The sequence below is a fragment of the Colletotrichum tamarilloi genome (assembly GCF_030869305.1).
Source record: "Colletotrichum tamarilloi strain Tom-12 chromosome Unknown Scaffold_115.1, whole genome shotgun sequence".
NCBI classification, from domain to species: Eukaryota; Fungi; Ascomycota; class Sordariomycetes; order Glomerellales; family Glomerellaceae; genus Colletotrichum; species Colletotrichum tamarilloi.
Window position 1 is genome coordinate 52,224 of NW_026849498.1, and position 21,063 is coordinate 73,286.

General features: G+C 50.8%; 6 protein-coding genes across 6 annotated transcripts; 5 read left to right on the forward strand and 1 right to left on the reverse strand.

The window, feature by feature from the left end:
• Positions 1-1,431: 1,431 nt before the first annotated feature.
• On the forward strand, positions 1,432-5,675 carry CTAM01_14186 (glucose-methanol-choline oxidoreductase; the record flags this gene model as incomplete). Its single annotated transcript, XM_060530187.1, has 8 exons — positions 1,432-2,041; positions 2,104-2,659; positions 2,713-3,050; positions 3,104-3,290; positions 3,342-3,580; positions 3,644-3,904; positions 3,961-5,176; positions 5,228-5,675. The coding sequence occupies 8 exons, from the start codon at positions 1,432-1,434 to the stop codon at positions 5,673-5,675; spliced, it is 3,855 nt and encodes a 1,284-aa protein (XP_060375244.1).
• A 1,550-nt stretch (positions 5,676-7,225) lies between these two features.
• On the forward strand, positions 7,226-8,586 carry CTAM01_14187 (fasciclin domain-containing protein; the record flags this gene model as incomplete). The annotated part of the gene is made up of 2 exons (XM_060530188.1): positions 7,226-7,882; positions 7,942-8,586. The coding sequence occupies 2 exons, from the start codon at positions 7,226-7,228 to the stop codon at positions 8,584-8,586; spliced, it is 1,302 nt and encodes a 433-aa protein (XP_060375245.1).
• A 1,333-nt stretch (positions 8,587-9,919) lies between these two features.
• On the forward strand, positions 9,920-13,958 carry CTAM01_14188 (uncharacterized protein; the record flags this gene model as incomplete). The annotated part of the gene is made up of 2 exons (XM_060530189.1): positions 9,920-13,220; positions 13,282-13,958. 2 exons carry the CDS (start codon positions 9,920-9,922, stop codon positions 13,956-13,958), a joined length of 3,978 nt encoding a protein of 1,325 aa, XP_060375246.1.
• A 113-nt stretch (positions 13,959-14,071) lies between these two features.
• CTAM01_14189 (ctr copper transporter) lies at positions 14,072-14,695 on the reverse strand (the record flags this gene model as incomplete). The annotated part of the gene is made up of 2 exons (XM_060530190.1): positions 14,072-14,189; positions 14,244-14,695. The coding sequence occupies 2 exons, from the start codon at positions 14,693-14,695 to the stop codon at positions 14,072-14,074; spliced, it is 570 nt and encodes a 189-aa protein (XP_060375247.1).
• A 1,398-nt stretch (positions 14,696-16,093) lies between these two features.
• On the forward strand, positions 16,094-18,094 carry CTAM01_14190 (uncharacterized protein; the record flags this gene model as incomplete). The annotated part of the gene is made up of 4 exons (XM_060530191.1): positions 16,094-16,451; positions 16,508-16,628; positions 16,691-16,942; positions 17,026-18,094. The coding sequence occupies 4 exons, from the start codon at positions 16,094-16,096 to the stop codon at positions 18,092-18,094; spliced, it is 1,800 nt and encodes a 599-aa protein (XP_060375248.1).
• Positions 18,095-18,844: 750 nt separating this feature from the next.
• Positions 18,845-21,004, forward strand: CTAM01_14191 (glycosyl hydrolase family 20; the record flags this gene model as incomplete). Its single annotated transcript, XM_060530192.1, has 1 exon — positions 18,845-21,004. One exon carries the CDS (start codon positions 18,845-18,847, stop codon positions 21,002-21,004), a length of 2,160 nt encoding a protein of 719 aa, XP_060375249.1.
• Positions 21,005-21,063: the final 59 nt, after the last annotated feature.

Sequence of the window (21,063 nt, forward strand, 5' to 3'; positions counted from 1 at the left end):
ATGTCAGACATCCCTTGACATGGCCCCTCAAGACAATTGCAAAGCTAGCACTGACAAGCTGAAAGCTAGTCGGACGATCACCAATGTCTTGTCTGAGACATTATCGGAGCTGTGAAGCTCGGAGTTATCCCCACCTGCATGCTGTCCTGTTTACGCACGCTTTACGCATGCTTTCTGAAGAATGGCTACCCCAAATCCGCTTTCGACCCGGTTGCGGGCCGCTAGACTTTCCGTCCGTCTGCATGCGTTCTCACATTCTGGATTGTCTACTAAGGCAAGATGATAAGCATCCCGAGCCAATAGGGTGAAGGCAAGAGCATGCAATATTTCGCCGGTTTATCGCGACCTTCTACCCTCCAAATGGAAAAGAAGCAGCTGGTCAGTCTCAGTTGCCCGTCTAGCACTCCGGCATCTAGTGAGACTCCTGGTGGGAAGCCGACCAATCATCAGACCTTTTGGGCTACAGTCACATCACACTGGGGACTAGCTTGACTAGCTTGACTAGCATGAATCGAAAAGCAGAGCCCTCGTTGAAATGCGATCTTCTGCCGGTATGCCCTATCACGGCTGCGCCCTCCCGGTGGAGATTGCCCTGCATGTGGTGGTATTGAACTAGTGTGCAAATAGTCTCAGCGCCCGTTAGGAAATGCAAGTTCGCAGAACTCTCGCAAAAAGCCAGCGGCAAACACCTAATCATTCTGAATTCAACGTCGTCTTTCAGATTTAGTGAACATAAGTGCCCAACCTCCAATCGCCACGACTCAATTTCAAGAGCTACCAGTCCTCAACCTTTGAGACTTTCACCGATAGAATTGGGGTTCTCGACTGGTTTACATGCTCGATGAAGTTGTCGCTCGGCTTACTTTTGCCTTCAGCAAGCACATGCCACCTCTGATGAGTGTCTTGCAAAAACATATTCAAGCAAGCCACATTGAGAGACGTTGTGTAATTGTTTACACCCTCAACGACAATTCCTACTCCAACCACATGGAGGCATAAGGCTAGTTACCCCATCAACAACCACAACGAAGTGTCTCTCGGATGATTGCGAACATTCTTCCGTCGCAGCCGAGTGAGACTATCAGGATCCGGTCATATCATGGGAAGATGAAGCAGTCAACATTTTGAATGTCAGGAAAGCATGTGAAAGTCGCGAGGACCCTGTCTACCGTTGAGAGGAAGTTTTGCACACAGGCTGTCGTCGATAGGAATGCGTTGACTGACCTTGTCCGTCTGGGGGAGCCGCTGCGGACCGTAGATACTTGCCGGCGCTTGACCTTATAAGACTAAGCCATCATCCACCAGACGGCCAGGAAGATCGAGTGTATACGTAAGGTATCCGACTCTTCCTTCTGTCATTTAGAAGAGCGGCACTTGGAAGTCCTTAGCGCTCTTTGACGACAAGAAGCTACTACTAAGAACAAAATCGTGATGGAGGGCACAGCGGAGCTCAACGGTTACGACCATCAACAGACTAACGGTCTCAACGGCGAGTCCAACGGTCGAATCGAGCCTGACTACACAGAGTCCTTCGACACCCCCTATCCAGCCACGGAGCCCCGCGAGGGATACCGTCAGGCCGGCGACACATTCGACCCTGTGACTGGCGCATACCCGCGTATCTCCCGCCCCGTTGAGCTGATCCGCCCGTCTTATGACGTTGTTGTCATCGGCTCCGGATATGGTGGCGCCGTCGCCGCCAGCCGCATGGCGCGTGGCAACAAGAAGGTTTGCTTGCTCGAGCGCGGTAAGGAGAAGTGGCCCGGAGAGTTCCCTTCCGAGATCATCCCAGCCGTGAAGGAGCTTCACACTACGAACGCGGCGACGGATGGTCTTCTCGGTGCTCTTGGAAAGTTGGGCACCGGTGGTGATCCGACTGGCCTTTACCATCTCATTGTTGGAGATGGTCAAAACGCCTTCGTCGGCAATGGCTTGGGCGGCACAAGTTTGCTCAACGCCAACGTCTTCCTCGAAGCAGACGAAGGGGTTCTCAACCTGCCTATTTGGCCCAAGGAGATAGATGCAGGAGAATTGAAGAAATGTGACTTTTAGCCTCCCTGTCATACAGAAACTTCGTAAAGACGCTAACTTTCTGCAACACAGATTACAAGCGCGCCGCCGGTGTCTTGGAGCCTAAGAAGTACCCAAAGGATTTCCCCAAGCTACACAAGCTGGAGACACTCGAGAAGCAGGCCAAGCTCATGGGTTGGAGCGAGAAGTTCGACCGTGTACCCCAGACCACCCGCTTCGAGGATGGCGAGAACAGCACCGGTGTCTACATGCGAGCCTCTACGCTCAGTGGCCAAGACACTACCGGTCTCAACGACGGCAGCAAGTCTACAACGCTGGTAAACTATCTCAGTGACGCCTGGAACTGGGGTACCGAAATGTTCTGTCAGTGTGAGGTCCGTTATGTCACCAAGGCGAAGGATCGCGAGGGTTACATCGTGCACTTTGCATGGCACGGTGGAAAGCGCGCCAATTTTAAGGACCTCTTTTACGAGGATCTGATGTGGGTTCATGCCAAAGAGCTGGTTTTCTTCGGCGCTGGTAGCATCGGAACTACCGAGATCCTGCTCCGCAGCAAACAGTTTGGCTTGGACATGAGCCCGGATGTCGGACACGGCATGAGTGGCAATGGTGATATCCTTGCATTCGGGTAGGTGGAAGATGCCTTCTTCGAGAGTGCAGTCTACTAATTCCATCGTAAAGCTACAACACTAGCGAGTATGTCAACGGCATGGGACGCGAAGACCCTCCTCCAAACCGTCCCGTCGGACCGTGTATCACCGGTATTATCGACTGCCGGAAGGGCCTGGACAACCCACTTGATGGCTTCGTCGTTGAGGAGGGTGCTATTCCTGCCGCCCTCGCGCCCTTCTACCAGGCAATGCTCACATATTTGCCCGGCAGAGTGTTCCCTGATAACATCTCCATTAAGGGTGCAGTCGGCCATGTAACTGCAGCCGTTGGCAGCCGCTTCTTCGGTCCCTATTTCCCCGATGGAAGCACCGAGAAGACGCAGTGCTATCTCATCATGTCCCACGACAGTAAGTCTTTCTGACCGCATTTCGCAGTAACTGGTCTAATTAGGTCATTTCAGGTAGTCAAGCAACCATGCAGCTTGACAAGGACAGACCCCTCATCAACTTCTCTGGTGTTGGCAAGTCGCACAGAGCCAAGAAGCTGGCGGGCTACTTGGCCAAGCTGACCAACCTGATCGGCGGAATCTACGTCGACAGTCCATTCTATGCCGCATTTGGCGAGAAGGAGATCACTGTCCATGCCATGTAAGATGAAATGTTTTTTACAAGTTGAAATGCTGGCTAATATCTGGCTAGTGGTGGTGCTCGTATCAGCAGCGACGGAACTGGCGCCAGCGGTGGCGTGAACCACAAAGGCCAGCTGTTCAAGGGCACTGAAGGTGAGGTCCATGAGGGCTTGGTCGTTTGCGATGGAACCATTGTTCCTGCGGCTCTTGGTGTCAATCCTTTCGCGACAATTACAGCCCTCGCAGAGAGATCTGTTGAGAAGATCGCGGATGACTTCCATATTAAAGTCGATCTTAAGACAAAGAACGGTAAGTATCTTTGGTTCCTCAATCCAAGGTTCAATCTGTCTGACTTGTGCTGAACAACCCCAGGCTCTCTAAACCTATTTGGGAAGCCGGCACATGACCCCTTCGAGGGCGAACACCCGCCTGTGGCCAGAGTGCAAGAAATCATCAACACAGCCAGAGATGACATGACTCCTGGTATCGCCTTCACCGAGACCATGGACGGATGGATCCACTTTGGAGAGGATTCCAAGACATTAGATTTCCAAAGGGCTACCTTGACTGCTAAAAGCCGGGGCGAATATGCCCGTTTCTTCCTCAGCGCCAGGTCATGGAACACTCACAGCCGTAAGTCTTCATCTATACTTGCGAGGACTTTCCAGCGCTTACAGAAGTACATTTAGTCGTCCACGACAAGGAACACGAGGCCAATCTAACCGGTACCTTTACGTGCCCCGCTCTTGGTGGTACGTCTATGGTTCAGGGTGGCAAGTTCAACTTGTTTAACGACGACCCGAGATCGCCTGATACCACCAACCTGACTTACAACTTCCTGATCTCACAAAAGGATGGCAAGAAGTTGCATTTCAACGGCTACAAGGTTGTTAACTCGGACGTCGTATTCAACCCCCTCAACCTCTGGAAGGCCACGACCACTCTCTATTGCACTATTACTGAGGTTGACGAGCATGACCAACCCATTCACGAAGAGGTTCGCGGTAAGGGCGTCATCCATATCCGCCCCACGGCCTTCCTTCAAGAATGCACAACCATGGAAGCAACCGGATCTAGCCTCTACGCCAAGGTTTCTTCAACCGCCAACTTCCTCGGATACTTCACTGCCAAGGCAGCAGGAGCCTTCCTCACACCTTTCATCCCTCAAATCTGGCCCAGCCTACCTTTCAACAGCTACCAGAACCCCACACCCTGGTCGGAAGAGATCACAGTTGAGGCCAACGACCGCGTTAAGACCAAGCTCTACATGTGGGAGCCGCAGACTATCGGTGGCGACGCAAGCAGGGCGCCGATTCTTTTGTTCATCCCTGGTGCTGCTGTCGACCACCAGATCTTTGCTTTGCCCACCATTGAGAAGAATGCGGTGAACTACTTCCGGGCTAAGGGGTACCGCGTGTACTCCATGGTACACCGCGTCGGCAAGACTATTGTTGCTCAACAGAACTGGACCACGTACGACGCGCGCCGTGATATCCAGGCGGCTCTCAGGAAGATTCGCAAGAGGCATGCCATCATTGATAGGCTGGACGGTAGCGGCCCCTCGTCACCGACATATGTCGTAGCACACTGCGCTGGGTCTATTGCTCTCGCTTCAGGCTTGCTTGACGGAAGCATCCCTCGGCAATGGCTTAGCGGTGTCACCGCGTCCCAGGTGTTCATGAACCCCAAGTTCCCCAAGGTCAACAACCTAAAGGCTAGCCTCCCCATCTCCATGGCCAACATCTACAACCTCATCCAGGGCAAGTGGTTTGACTGCACCAGCACACCTCGCGATGGATACATCCAGCAGGCTATCAACCAGTTGCTTCGCTTCTACCCCGTCGGTCACCGCAATGAGATCTGTAACTCCGTTGTCTGCCATCGCAGCTCTCTTGCTTTCGGCCGGTTAGTATATCCCAGCCCTTTTCAACCTCCTCTGTGATTAACATTTTCCAGGCTCTGGTCACACAAGGGACTCAACGAGGCCACTCACTCACAATTAGAGAACTTTGTTGGTGGTGCCTCAATGGCGAACTTGAACCACTTGATGTACCAAGGCACCCACGAAGTAGTCACGGACTCGCAGAACGAGAGCCTCGTCACACCGCAAAACATCGCCCGCCTCAAGGGTCTGCCCATTTTCCTCTTCTCTGGATCCGAGGACGAGGTGTACGCGCCCGAGAACACCGACACATCCTTCACTCTCCTCACAGAGGCTAACGGCGGCGTCTGCTATGAGAGGCAGGTGTTCCAGAACCGCGGCCACTTGGACGCCTGGATGAGCCCTACCGCCCATAAGGATATCTTCCCGCGGGTGGAGCAGCACATCCAGAATGTCCTGAACGACAAGTATTCGCGACTTGAAAAATTTGCATCAGGCAACCCATTGGGATTGAAGAAGTGATGCACAATAAGTTGATACATGTACCTTTCGAAGCCATCAAGCTGGCATTGAGGGGCATATTTATAGTTTTGTTTCTTGGAGGGGCTCGCAAGTTCGCCAAACGTTTCGAAACTTATCTCCCAAATCCGGGCAATTTTCTTTGTCAGCCCAGATAGCCACATGTACCATAGTTCAGGTACAAGATGTAATCCACGCTAATACCACAGTGCCTTGTGCACCATAACCAGGACTTAAGGTACTCCGGCCCCGTCACTGCCTCTGTTGCTGCTCCGCGGAGCAGTTGAACACGACCTTTCAGATGTGTGACTATCACCTGTCAAATCAAGCATCCTCGGGTTTCCGAGCCGTAGTTTGGAAATTCCGGAACCGGAATTGAAGAACAAAGTAAGTCTTTGAGATGCCGGGGCAAGTCATCTCCAGACTGCAGCAGATTGCGAAAGTCAAATATACACCAGATAAGATTGGTCATCCCACACAGCCGTTTGCTCGTTCGTAGTCCCGATGAACGTTCCATGTGAGAATGAGCGTTATGTCTTGCCCTTTTCGGTGTCACCTTGGCACCGAAACTTCTCAGCTCTCATCGTATTGTCAAACATGAACTGCTGTTTCTTGTTTGTGGGGAAATGCAGCCAAGAAGTCAATGGTGCAGGCTTTGCTTGACTTCTGCGTGTCGGCACCGAATCGTGAGTTGAGGTTAGGCCGGTAAACAGAAGCTTCAGAGATATGTATACGTATCCAATGGTTATTTTGTTACAATATCTTCGGAATCCGGTAACAATACTCGCCTAGAACCCGGCCGGAGGTGATCCGGGAAGCATTAGCCTAGAGACAGCGGAGTAGCGGAGTGGGGCCGTGCATGGTCGGAGGCGGGCAGAAATCAGGCCGATGGATGGAGACCCGTAAACCCCGAGAGCCCGATGGCCTTGAGGATGAAAGCGGTTTCATAGGTGGGATGAATGACGCATTGGATGTAGCTGAGAGCTGTAGTGGTTGTGTGGCTTTCTGTTAGCTTTGTCCATAGCTCAAGCTCGTACACACCGACTTAGCTCGATTTTAGTTTTGCATAACTCTGCATAGCTTGCGAGCTCCCACACCCAAATCACCTCATTCATTATGCGACAAGTCGATGATGAGGTGAAGTTCTAGAAGAGAACTGATGGTGCTTGAGGCCGTGGCGACAGCTTGAGCTGCTATTTGTTCCCGCATGGAACGAGTTCCCACCGTCTGGTCGTTCCTTCGGCTCGTTCGGGGATTCGAGTTCCATTGGGTGGGATGGGCGGGGGAGAGTTTCACTTCGCTGCTGTTGTCCGATCCCGTTGACGTCAGCTTACCATTGGACCTCTAGCTGTTGGCGTCGTCCCTAGTGTCTCTGCCTACAGCCATTCCGCGTACGCAAAGTGCGTGGTGTTCGCCTTCCGGTGCCGAAGAGTCGAACAAAAGGTTCCTTATCTGCATTTCCCCCGGCATAGTCGCTTTCTGACATTTCCTTCTCCCTTATCAACCTTTTTCCAGAACTAAGGTAGCATTCTTATCTGGAAAATCAATCCAACATGAAAGCTGTTGCAGCCCTCTCATGCGTGGCCGTTGCCAACGCATTTATCCTTCCCGATCCTAAGATCTTCGAGCAAGCGGCCATCAAGAACGATGACCACGCTAATCGAGGTTCCTGGTGGGACCGCGTCCCCTCCAAGGACTCCATCGTGAGCACTGTGGAAGATGGCATCGATTCCTTGTCCGCACACATTGAGGGTGCACTACACTCATTCGAAGAGACAGTCGAGAACAAATTCGACCACCTTTTCGAGGAGGAGATTTTTAATGAACCCAAGGTTTCCGATAAAACTATATACGAGCTCATTTCGAAGAGCGAGCACACGACCGAGTTTGCCAAGCTCGTCAACGAATATGAGGACATTGTCAATGTTTTGAAGAGCACAGAGGCGAATCACACACTTTTCGTGCCGACGAACCGCGCCTTCGAGCATCTGCCCAAGCACAAGAAGCCGAGCAAGGAGGTTATTGAAGCCATCTTGAAGTACCACGTTGGTATTGGTGACTACGATGCGAAGAGGGTCCTTCGTACCCACACTCTCCCCACGCTGCTCAATGAGAAGTTCCTCGGCGACAAGCCCCAGCGTCTTCGCACCAGCGTCGGCCTCGGTGGCGTGCGCATCAACTTTTACGCCAAGGTCGTTGCCGTCAACATTGTGAGCACTCAAAGTCCCCATGGTTCATCAATCCTACAAATCTGACTTGCCATCTATAGCGCGCCAAGAATGGAATTATTCACGCTGTCAATAGCCTGATCATCCCGCCACCCATGGTCGGCCGAGAGCTCACCCTTCTCCCCAGTCAATTCTCCACGCTGTTGCTCGCATACGAGAAGACCGACTTCGTCAAGTATATTCACGGCGTCAAGTCCACCGGCACCACCGTTTTCGCCCCTTCCAACAACGCTTTCGCTCGCCTTGGACCCAAGGCAAATGCGTTCCTGTTCAACACCGACCTCGGTCTCAAGTACCTTAGAGCATTGCTCAAGTACCAGATCGTCGGCAATGCGACTCTGTATAGCGACGCGCTGTACCGCCCCGATGACAAGAAGGATGTCAACACCATGGAGCACTACCACGTTGATCTTCCCACTTTGCTGGGCAAGAACATCGCCGTCGATGTCGCCACCTGGGGCGGCTGGACCAAGGTCAAGCTTAACGGCTACATCCCCATTGTCGTCGCCGATGGAATCGCCAAGAACGGTGTCATTCACGTCCCCGGCCGCGTCCCCATTCCTCCTCACAAGCACAAGGTCGATTACGTCGACGGCGAGATTGAAGTCGAGGACTTGAAGGAGAGACTCTCCGAGTACGTCGATGAGAAGGAGAATGATACTAATTGGCTTGGCGAGGAATTGTAAAGACTTGTGTACATTTACCATTCAGATCAGCAAATAGCCGCCTGCCTTCAGTAATTTCAATAACAAAAGCCACCTTGTAGGATGTTAGCAATACAAATGTGCCTTGGCGAACTCCATCTAGTATGCTCCGACCGACTATCGCCATGCCTCTTCGACCTTCATGCTAGTGGTACCATGGAGATATTGTGGTACTATGTCGCCGTAATTAGTCCAAGATACATGACTTAGAAACAACATGATCTACCTCTGGGAGGTATTTCTCAGTGCAATAGCTTTGGTCTCGGCCACGGGCCGGTCTCAAAGAGTATGTCAGCCATTCGGTAGAGATGTCTCGCCCTCCGAAGCATCGTCTTCACAGCCTCAACTACCGGAAATGCGAGGCTAGATTAGGAGTCCTAACTCGTTGTAGCACAATCCCGACTTCTGCGGCATTCAGCCCTACGTACGTGGAGCCCCGGCAATACAGCCTAGTGTCCCTAGCCACCCTCAATGCTTTGGCGTGTCTGAGCGAATCTAGATAGTCCCATGCTGCCGACCCACCGAGTCAATGCTGCGCCCAACGTGCTTCGAAATCGCCTCTCGACAAGTTGTTTTCTACGGCTGTCAGACCTGCAAGTTAGACCATGGAAATCGTCGATTGAGCCTACATTAAGTACCTACTTCATCGAATGTTACCAAACGCATCAAAGCATTCTCGGCATTAGTACATGAGAAATGGCAAAATACCACAGAAAGAAAAGCCATGTTTTAGGTCCTTCGTGCTCCCTGACCTTGGAGCGAATCAGCCTTCCCAACCAGAATTGCCATGGCTCAGCCCGCATATACTTACCGGTACTCACCAGTCCGGAATGTGACTAGCACCGGACTTCAGCTCAGGGTAGCGGGCGCCTTCCAGGACAACCACACATGATCATTGGCTTCAACCTTCGCCCATGAAATGCTGTTGATGCAGACTGCAAGCGGTCAAGCGGCCTCACTGGCACTAGATGAGGCTGGTACAGTAGTGCACCAGAAAGACGATGGACCACTCGCGGAGCTGAGCTGCTACAGCTGCCTGGATGTCTCAAAGCCACCACAACAAGATGGTGGCTTTGCTTTGGTGTGCGCGACCCAAGGACTCAGGGCTTTCTTCATGTTGTACATTGGCGAATTCCTGGCTCGGCGAACTCTGTTTTCATGACCAGGCCTATTCTGAATTATTCGAAAGCTGCATGTGGACAATCGTTGACGTCTCCTTCTGGTCTGAATAAGAATATCAACCAGCGAGAAACAAGACCTCGACTCAACAGGTGTTCAACGATTAATCATGCCGTGATACAGGCTAGTAGCAAACATGCATCAACACCCACCAGCGATACAGCCCACTTTTGACTCGCAAACGCAGTATAATCTGCAAGCTACTGAGGACATCGACGAGTACCACGATGAGCTAGGCAAGAAGAATCGTCCACCTCCAATACCGACGCGTCCAGACTATCGACCGAAACCACTGCAATGGCCTTTCATCGTATGCATGATTCTCGTCCTCTCCATCTTGGTGGGGTTGGTGATATATGCTCAGAATACGATGCCAAATTCAGACAGCACAGCAGTTATTGAGCCGCGCCATTACCTGGATTCACGGCAGGAGTCCAGTTCTATCAGCGAGAAGTCCTCAAGTCCAAGTGGTTCAGCACAGGACCTATTGTCTTCAGACTCTGGTCCGTCTTCTGGTATACAGCTGTCGACGATCATCCAAACTAGTAATGCCGATCTCCCGACGACTTCTGGGCCTGGGAGATCTCCTGCTTCGAAGTCAACTTCAGCGGCTCCTGTTACTATATCGTCGTCAGAAAAAGCATCTATTGTAGCTTTTGTAGTATCAACGCAGCAAGAACAATCTCCCACTGGTCGACAAGAGAAGGCACAAGTCACAACCACCACCACCTCGGCATCAGGAAGTGAGGCACAGAGCCCGACCGTCTCCAGTCCGCCCTCATCTGCGCCATCTGACGAACTTCCTACCGGGACTACTACGGCTACAGATGATCCAAATTCAGTGGCAACATCATCATCATCACCAGGCACTTTGAGATCTAATGATGTTCAGAGTAAAGAACATAATCCAACTTCAGGGCCAACATCGTCACCATCACCAGGCACTACGAGATTTAACGATGTTCAGAGTAAAGAAGTTGACTCTATTCTGTCTTCACCGTTAACAACCAGAAGACCGGAAAGTTCAGACAAGATTAAAGACATAACGGATTCGACAGTAAGCGGCAAAGAAGCCAGCTTGATTTCCTCCTCTGGCGGTTCGAACCATCCCAAAGCTCCTGTCACTAGTGCCGCATCATCTTCAAGCTCATCATCGTTGGAGCCCATCGGAAACGACAAGGTGTTTTCCATCATCAAGTCCGAGTTCACTTCTACAGTCACAAGACCTGGATCTACTTTCCAGTACACAACATCCATCGTAGGCAGTACTCTGTGGAGCTATTCGACGACTGTTGAAACAACAATTCCCGGAAGTACTGGCGAGAACACGTATACACGAGTGATCACAACTGCGACGCAGAGGTCGGTCACGAGAACCTTGGCAAGTAGCAACGTGGTTATGACCACGACAATACCTGTGCAAACCACCCAAACAGATGTTATCAGCGACGACAAAACAACCTACTACCAGACGACAACCAAGACAATTGGTCGTGTGACAACCTCAACCTCGGCTGCACCAGCCTCGACAATCGTCGAAGTCACAAATGAAGTGGGAGAGGCGACCATAACCTCAACGGCCCAGTTCACATCGCCGGCAAGGGTCAGCACCTACAGCTCTGTTGTTGTTTCTGCCGTGCCGACGACTATTGCAAGTGTAGCTACCTCGACTGCGGCGGGGGTAGTGTACGTATCCGTAGGAACAACCGAAATTACCAAAGTTGTTACCATTCCTGGAGGGTCGCGAGGCCAGCAGAGCGAGCAGCCTAACCCAGTCACACAACTCATCACCAGTGTGTTTGACGGGAAGGTTGTGACAGTTGTGGAAACGGGGAAACCTCAGGTTTTGGTGACCAATGCTGGAGGTGTTTTCACTGGCGTTTATACGCCACCTGCGGAGACGGTCGAGACGAGGATAGGGGGCGAAGAGACGCAGATGGTAGTCACAGTCACTCCGTCTCTGGATGTAGGCCTGTTTGCAGTCCAGACGACCATCTCTGGAAAGCCTACGGTGGTGCTGATTCAGTCTACAAACGCCGCAGGCTTCAAGCCGGTGTCTTTGACTCTTGTGTCCCAAATCGGCGGCAGTACTGGCGTCTTCACAACCACCGACGCCCCAGAGATCATCAGGACAACCATTGATGGTAAGGAGACTTTGACAACTAGAACACCGGCTCCGAGGGAGTTTACTTCTGTAATTGGAGGAACGCCAACCACAATCGCGATGGTGACGACGCCGACTGGGAGCACACCTTTATCGTTTACAGTGATCACGACGATCGGAGGCTCTTTGAGCACGGTCATATCAACTCCAAGCCCCACCACATTCGTCACTTCAATATCGGGCAAGCTCAGTACGATCACATCCACTCCGAAGCCTAGTACACGAGTGTCCACTATTGGCCCCTCCACGGCGGTATTCACCTCAGTTTCCCATCCAGGGTCGACGAGCAAACCCGATACCGTCATAACCAAAGTCGAGAAGTTCGCCTTCACCGATGGCGATTACTTCCTCGGCAAGTTCCTTCCGGTGATTCTGGCCGTCATGATTGCAATTCCTCTCCGAATTATTGACCTCAACGCGAAGTTATATCAGCCTTTCCACGCATTATCTCAAGAAGGAGGTGCACTCGGGAAGAATAGCATGACCATTCAGTTCGAAGGCTGGAATGGGTTTTTGGCTCCTTTCAAGGTTCTCAGGCAAGGTCATTCGGTCCCTTTCATCACGACACTGATGGTATGGTCATCGTCTCTCCTGGCACCCTTGGCAACTGAGGCGATTGGGATGAAACTACATGGCAAATGCAAAATCACCGCCATCGACGGCTGCGGCATTCAGCTAGGCGTCTCCCCAAAATCATCCTATATCTTGATCGCATTGCTCGTTCTCATCGTCGCTCTTCTGCTGGTTCTCCTGTACCTCCTTCGCAGCTGGAAGACTGGACTTCACGCAAATCCTTGGAGCATCGGGGGGATATCGTCACTTTCTCTGAACGCAGAAATTCGGCCACATCACGTCAAATTCAAAGCTAACGAAAGAACAATGGCAGACAAGAACTACATGCTGGGTTTCTTTAAGAATAGACACGGTCGAGACGAATATGGCTTCATCTACTATGACGAATCGGCCGACAACTTGCAATCGGCAGGGTCAGGAGCGCTATCGACCGATGATGAGTCGAGAATTATCAAACATCCACACGACAGTGCGAACAATGACCGGAAACCAAACCCTTTCATCGCGCTTACGAACTGGTGGCGTATTGTGTTCGTATGCTTTTTGCTTGCTTTGTTCATCATCATACTTTACTATCATGTTACGCTTGGTCTTCGTACTTATTTCAAAGACTTCATGGACAGTCAAACATTCGGACTCCGTTTCTTCCTTGCTGCATTGGGTGTCATTATTATTTTCTGCTGGGAATCAATTTTCATGAGTGAGTAGCCCCGATCCCAGCATCAGCCAGGATCGAGGAGCCTGACTAATACAGATTGCAGGTATTGCTATTGTCAGTCCGTATTATCACTTGGGCCGGCGTTCGCAACGACCAGAATCATCCATCCTTTTTACACGCCCCACGAATGGATTTTACGGCATTTACGCCGCGATTATCAATGGCGACATAGCGCTGATGCTGGCAGCTTTCATGTCCATAACAGCCGAATTTCTTCCGATGCTGTTGGCCAATGTACCGTACAACCTAACTCAGACGCTCAATTCCCACAAAATCTGCTCAATTATCAGTCTGACGATCTTGGCGCTGATGATCGTGGCTGTGGGGGCAAGTTTATTCATCAAGTGGCCCGAGATGCCAGTCGATCCCCGGAGCATTGCCGGCGCAATGTATTACATCAACGAAAGCCAAATGTTGGATGACTTTGAAGGTCTATCGCAGCTGTCTTCGATGGATAGAAAGAAGAAAGTTGGGGAATTGGGGCGGAGATGCTTTTACGGCGCTCTGACCGGAAAACATGGCCGGCGTATGGGCGTTGACTCGGTGGAGAGCGTCGAAGACACTGTGTATACCGGGGCGAACTGGCTTCCACCGCATGATGATAGCGGTGACCTCGATCAAGAGACACCACCATATCAGGCTCCAGCTACGGTCAGTTTGGGAAGAGATCCTGGCCCAAGACACAATATTCCATATCACGAAGAAGGGGATTGGGTGTGACGATACTGGCGTCAAGACGTGATGCTAGAACCTTCCTTTATCATAATTAATCGATTTGCTAATTTTTAATGACCAAGCTTCGACTTGGTATAACTCCATCGCTGTCATTTGTTCTAGCAGTGGATTGCCGGACTACCGCCAGCAAGTCCGCCGAGCAGAAATGTTCCGAGCCAAACACCACTGAGCACGGAGAGAAAGTAGCCAACATTCATCGTCATGACCGCAAGCATCCTATAAAAATTGTCAGCCAGATTGACATCATGCAAGTGCGAAGGTGTGGCTCACAGGAGATATCCGATCCCTCCCACAGTGACCTCGTAAGTTGCCCTTGCAGCAGCAGCACCAGCCCGCCACCCTTTCCACCGTCCCACAATATCTTTTCGGATCACCGAGCCGGCCTGTCCTGGCTCAACACTCTCTGCACGGTGACTTGTCAAGGCTTGCTTGTCCGATTCGTAGACGGGGTAGTTTCTCCAGAATCGGTCTTCGAGTACAGGCTTCAGAGCGAGTAGGAGGCGTAAGATCGAGCCCAGCACGATAAGAAAGATGCAGGTGCCCGCATATTGACCGGGACTTGTCGGTGTCCATGCGTCCGAGTAGAGCGGTGTTTGGAAGGCTTCGAAGAATGTCATAGCCATTTCAGACATTGACATCGACATGCTCGACATGTCGCCGGAGGCAGCACTAGTCGATGTTGCCATCGCCATGGCTGTGCTGGTTGCCATGTTCATATCCATTTCGGTCGACTATGGAGTGATACTCTAATCGGTGGATATTTGCTCTGGAATGATTGAGCTTTCAATCCGGCTGTAAATTGATACAGTCGATTCTTGTCGATGGAAATTCGCAGAGTCGATGTAGTAGGGCGTATTGTACTTAGTGCTTAGTGGTTGATAGACAAATCTGGTCCCATCATTGATATTGATGGCGGCATCATATGATTTATCAAAGTTTAGAAGACTCTTCCTCTCATCCACTCAAGGTAGATGATACCGTAAAGTGGAAGATCGGCACGAGCGTTACTATGAGCAAGTTTCTCCCTCCATCCCGGGTGGCACGGCATCTGACGTCCGTGTCGTCGGAAACAATGTGGGAAAAGAGGGTCCCGAAACGCGCAAGTTGACTCCATTCTCCACGTGGAAATCTGCCAAATCACAAAGCTTAGCCAATTGCAACCCCTAGGTCAAGTTGCCGACGCATCTGTTGGTCGTCTAGTGTGACATTAGAACCACAGTGTGGCATGGGTGGTGCTTATACAGTAGGGTGTCAAAAGTTCGTGTACACCCTCCCAGTGCGTCACCTTAAGCCCACTAATTACGTCTCTTTATAACTACGAATATCTTATAAACTTAGGTATAAACAAAACAATTTAAAATATTAATAAAATATTTAAGTATATAAGATATATAAAAGTATTTTTTATATATTTTAATATACGTTATATTAGTACGTTAGAATAGAGTATAAAAGTAGAGTAGAAAAGAAAAATAAATTTATAAAGAAGTATAGTACTATTCGCACTTAAGAGGCCCTATAATCCACTATAATAAAAGCCTCTTAAAACCTATTTTCTAAAAGATTTATTTTACGCGTTAATTATTGAATAAACTATAGTATAACTTATATATATACTAAAATAATAGTAAAATAGTTATATAGTAATTTTTTTCTTCAGTTTATTACTATAATGAGGCTTTTATTCGCTGTTGAAAAGTGATACTTTTGCGGGATACTGTGCGCTGCACACGAACCTTTGACACCCCATGTATTCCGGATAGGGAGAGTTAACGAGCTCAAATGTGCTCAAAACCCTGGGAGTTGCAGCGCAGGATTCCCGACTTCGCGAATCGAAAAAACGCGCTCAAATGTACGTGGCAACCGGTTTGATACCCTGATGGTCCTCAATATCACGGCAGGATTGTCTGCGATGGCCAATTAGTAATCCTCTACTGGCGTATATGCCAAATTACGCAAAATCTACTTCAGCGTCAACTGATCCACAAGCGAAGTGATTGTCAGCGTTTTGCCAAGCACGATGCTTATGACATTTCTATCGTAAACGCTTCCTCGCACTCGTCTTTGAGCAGAATTTCACTCCCAGAATCCTACTTGGTTAATCGAAGCCTAACGCCATAATGTCTCTTCCCTGGCTGAGCCAACCGGTCATGTTACACTCCAGCCGCGATGCTGGAACTTGCTCTATGACACCTGAGCAATGTGCTTTCAAGACGGGTTACTGGGTGTTTTGGTACGAGGCCGATCATCGATACGGACTACCTACTGTTGCTTTCTTCGTAACGATTATATTGTTTGCGGCTATTGCCAACTTTGCCTCGACATACGCCCCGACATCGTGGAGAAGAAACACATTATGGCTAAGGACTTTGTCATCAGGCCGTCTCTTATCCTACAAGAGTTGGCGGCTTGGTTCCTGGAACACACAGTCCCTAGGCACATATCTCCTCGGCGCTGTAGGTGCTGTGTTTTTCTTAGGTACTACTACCTCCTCGCGTGAGGCCCTGTGAGATCGAAGACTGACAATCTTCTAGCAATGACCCTCGGTCCTCAGCCATACTACTGGCCTAACACCAAACAACTGAGCTTTGGAAACTCGCCGCCAATTGCCACTCGTGCCGGTTACATGGCATTGGCATGTATGCCATTTCTTTTGTGAGTAACTCGAGAAGTCCCCAAAGATCTTATTCTTGGCTTTTCTAACCCTGTCTCCGTAGCATTCTAGGCGCTAAGGCAAACCCGATTTCAGCCCTGACCGGTATATCCCACGAGAAACTCAATATCTGGCATAACTGGGTGGCATGGGCTATGTTTGTACTTGCGCTGGTCCATACGTTTCCTTTTATCGTATTTCACATCTGGAAAGGCGACATAGTCAAGCAGTGGAATGATGGAGGTATGTGGGCTACAGGCGTCATTGCTATCCTAGCTCAAGCATGGTTGACCTTCATGTCTATTCGTTGGGTCCGGTATGTTAACATGTTCATCGTTGTCCCCCCGGTTTCTGGATGCAGACATGAAGACATTACTGACAGTCAACTTGCTTTGCCAGGGACCGATATTACGAGCTGTTCAAGGCAACCCACCTCTTTGCAGCCGCTGTCTTCTTCATTTTCTTCTTCATCCACTGCGACTTCCGTCTCACCTCATGGGACTACTTCATCGTCACAGCTGTGTTGTACGCTCTATGCTTCTTCTACTCACAATTCAAAACCTTCATGGAGCACGGTGTCGATCACGCCCGAGTATCACTGGTCACACCACATTGTCTGAAGGTCGTCATTGAAACCAATGCCCGGTGGACACCGGGACAGCACGTGTATCTGAGGTTTCTCACTAGCGGCATGCACTCATTGACTGCCCACCCGTTTACGATCTGCTCGATCCCACGACACGGCCAGCGAAACGAAATGGTCTTCTATATCCAACCGAGAGGAGGGATAACTGCTAGGCTTGCTGCGATTGCTCGGAAAGTTCCGGAGGCACCTGTTAGAGTACTGCTCGACGGTCCGTACGGTGGCGTTACGGATCGATGGTTCGCTGGCTTCGACCGAACGCTCGTTGTTGCGGGGGGTGCAGGGGCAGGATTCTCTTTACCAATGATCGAGCACATTTTACAACGACAATATAGAGGGACCGCAAACACAGAGATGGAAGTTATTGTGGCAACCCGTGATCTCGAGTTCCGGGAATGGTACTGCAGAGCATTGGACGACATTATTGCTCGACGTCCCCATGCCGAGAACACAAAGGCGCCATGTATTTCAATTTCTTTCCATGAGACCGGGACCTCAGTGCAAAACAAGTCGACCTCGTCAAATCAAGAATCTCCGGCATACGATGCAGACAAGGAGGTGATTGAAACACCCGGGAAGTCTTCCGACACTGAATGGCAATCACCTTATGGGCTGGTCAGTCTACGCACCTCCAACGGACGACCAGATGTATCCGCAATTTCCAGGCGAGCCATTGAGCAATCAGGGAGCGTTGGCTTAATAGCCTGTGGTCCGGCATCATTGGTCTTCGACTTGTCTCAAGTTGCGGCCGAAGCCCAGAAAAGCATTCTGCAAGGCGGAGGTGGTGCCAGTGAGGTCTGGTTCTACAAGGAGAACTTTTCGTAAGTCTCCAGTGCCTTTCTCCCATCCAAGTCCATGAATGCTAATTCGGCTTTCCAGATATTGAACGCGACTAGCATGCCGCAAAGACAACTTCCAGTTGCCAGCGTTGCACTGAGTACTAAAATACACGCTTTTGTCGCCCAATATATTACCGTAAATTGTACTGAACTTTTACATCATCCGGATTTAGGCTTGATCCCATTCCAACCACTTCCTGTGATCTTGAAGGTACTCGTGCCGTGATCATCCCTGGTGGGACGCGATCTTACTATCTAGCGCTTTGAAATCAATTGAATAATCTATCTCGTTTTATCTAGACACATCCGTGGTCTTAACTTCATCTAAGACCAGCCGTTCCCCGACGCTCATCGGATGCATTGATATTGGGCGCAATCACCATCGATTTGGCAGAACTCGGAGGCCAGTGGGCAACCCGTGGCTTGTTGCTCACTGCGGGTATGAAGCAAGGGACGGAGGGCAACCAACCCCCGGTTGAGATTTCGGTTACGTTACCATAGCACAGCATGCGTTGTTACATCAGACCGTTAATTTGCGGGGCAGCTCTGCTGATCTATCTCTGAAAGTTAGATGAAGTGAGGGGTGATAACACTGAAGCCGAGATACGAACCAAGACATATATAGCTTTCCTGGATAAATGGTCAATCATCCTAATGGCAATGTAATGGAGGTGCATTGGAAGTGTTCGAAGAGGGCAGGCTATATCATCAACCTGCGCCGAAATAAGTTCAAGTCATGGCGCTCTTGCAGCTCATCACGGCATTCTTCTGCACTCCAGTGTTAGCAGGGGGTCTCCAACTTCTCCCTCCCACCCTCCGAACTTCGGAATCCTCTCCAGGCACTGTGTGGCACGTCAATAAAAGCCCAAAGACCATCTACATCGAGGAAAGTTTAGCCTCCAAAGCCGATACAGGTGGCTTGACTCTAATTCCACCAAGCGGCCACGACTTTGCGAAGCTCTTCCAACAAGACATTAGCGAGCTTACAGGCGTCAACTGGACATTACAGCGCGTCGATCGTCTCCCCAACCCCACTAACGCCAGTGGCATTCTTCTCGGCTCTTTCACCAGCAACACCTCGTCGCTCACCTATGAAAATGGCAATCCTACGTCAGAAGGTTATGAGCTCGTCGTCTCCCCGTCTGGCGCGTTCATCGGCGGAACAGGCGCGCGGGGGATGTGGTGGGGGACCAGAACCTTGCTCCAGCTCCTGCTGGTAGGGAACGGGACTCTGCCCACAGGGCGATCGGTTGACGCGCCGGCCTATGCCACGCGAGGCTTTATGCTCGATGCCGGACGCAAGTGGTACGCGCCCGCTTTCCTCAAGGAGCTGTGCAGCTTCGCTTCCTTCTTCAAGATGAGCGAGTTTCACTATCACCTCAGCGACAACTACCCGCTCAACCGCGGGCAGAACGCGTCATGGCAAGATGTCTACTCCCACTTCTCGCTGCGGCCGGAAGATGAGAATTTGTTGCCGATCCTTCACGGTCGGGAGAACGAGACCTTGTCCCGAGAAGACTTTGCCGATCTTCAGAGTCATTGCGCGTCAAGAGGTGTAACTGTTATCCCGGAGATCGAAGCACCAGGGCATTGCCTCTACCTCACCAAGTGGAAGCCCGAGCTCTCATTGACGAAGCGCGACTTGCTCAACTTGTCTCATCCGGATACCATCCCAACTGTCAAGCGTATCTGGTCGGAGTTTCTTCCCTGGTTCGAGACGAAGGAAGTTCATGTTGGCGCAGACGAATACGATGCGACGCTGGCTGACGATTACATTGGCTTTGTGAACGAGATGTCTTCTTTCATCAACTCCACTACCGGTAAGAGAATTCGGATCTGGGGAACAAACGAGCCATCCGAAAACAAGACTATCTCCAAAGACGTAGTCATTCAGCACTGGCAGTACGGCGAATCGGACCCGGTTCTGCTAGCAAACAATGACTACGATATAATCAACTCCGAGGACTGGTGGGCATACATGTCTCTTAAGAACGACCACATGCCAATTCTGCCTGCTCGCTACCCCCAATTTTACAACGAAACTCGAGTGCTCAACTTCGCCAACGAGCCTAAGTGGCAGTGGACACCGGCGGATTTTAACCCGTTCAACAAGACCATGCAGTTATCAGATAGTTCACCGGCAAGCAGAGGTGCCATTCTTGCGGCTTGGAACGACAACGGCCCGGATGCCTCTACCCAGCTGGAGGCGTACTATGCCATGCGCCGAGGCATAGCGCTGGTCGGAGCACGCGCGTGGAGTGGCAGCCGTGGCGCACAGCTCGTAGACGAAGGGGTTGCGCCTAGCATTGACTTCTTCACGCCTCTCGCACCGGGGCAGAATCTTGAGCGTATAGTGACGAAGTCCAAGCCTACATGCAAAGAGCCATTAGTCTCATGGTCTCGTTCTACCAATGAGTCTGAGGCAGTACACCTTGGCCATGGAAGTAAGGGCATGAACTATACCCTGACGCTGGCTGTCACTGGACCTTTCACACTGTCCGGTCCTGATACCGCTCTCGCATTAGATGAAGGTGGCAGCCTCTCATTCACTGCGGACGGATGGCCTTATCCTCTTCGGTCCGTGAGCGAACAAGATGCTATGCAGCTTGACCCTGGGCACCCAGGCCGGATTTGGTCGAACGTGTCTACTTCGACACACGAGGCAGTTACGATATCGAAGCTCCCTGCGAGCGTCACCATCGTCACAGACGTGCTCCATGGAAGCATGGCCTGGATCAATGGACAGTTCGCAGGGCGTTTCGAAGTGTTTGTGTATGGGGGTCGTAACACACTTTTGAGCTGGAGCCAAATGGCCTTCGTTGCGCCGTTGGAAGATGTACGTGGCCCTGGGATACAGAGTCTTGTGGTCGACAACGTTGCCCATTTTACGAATTAGAAAGACCCCTTAGACCGATTCCAAGAGAGTACCTATACAGGTCGCGGATACTTCCATTC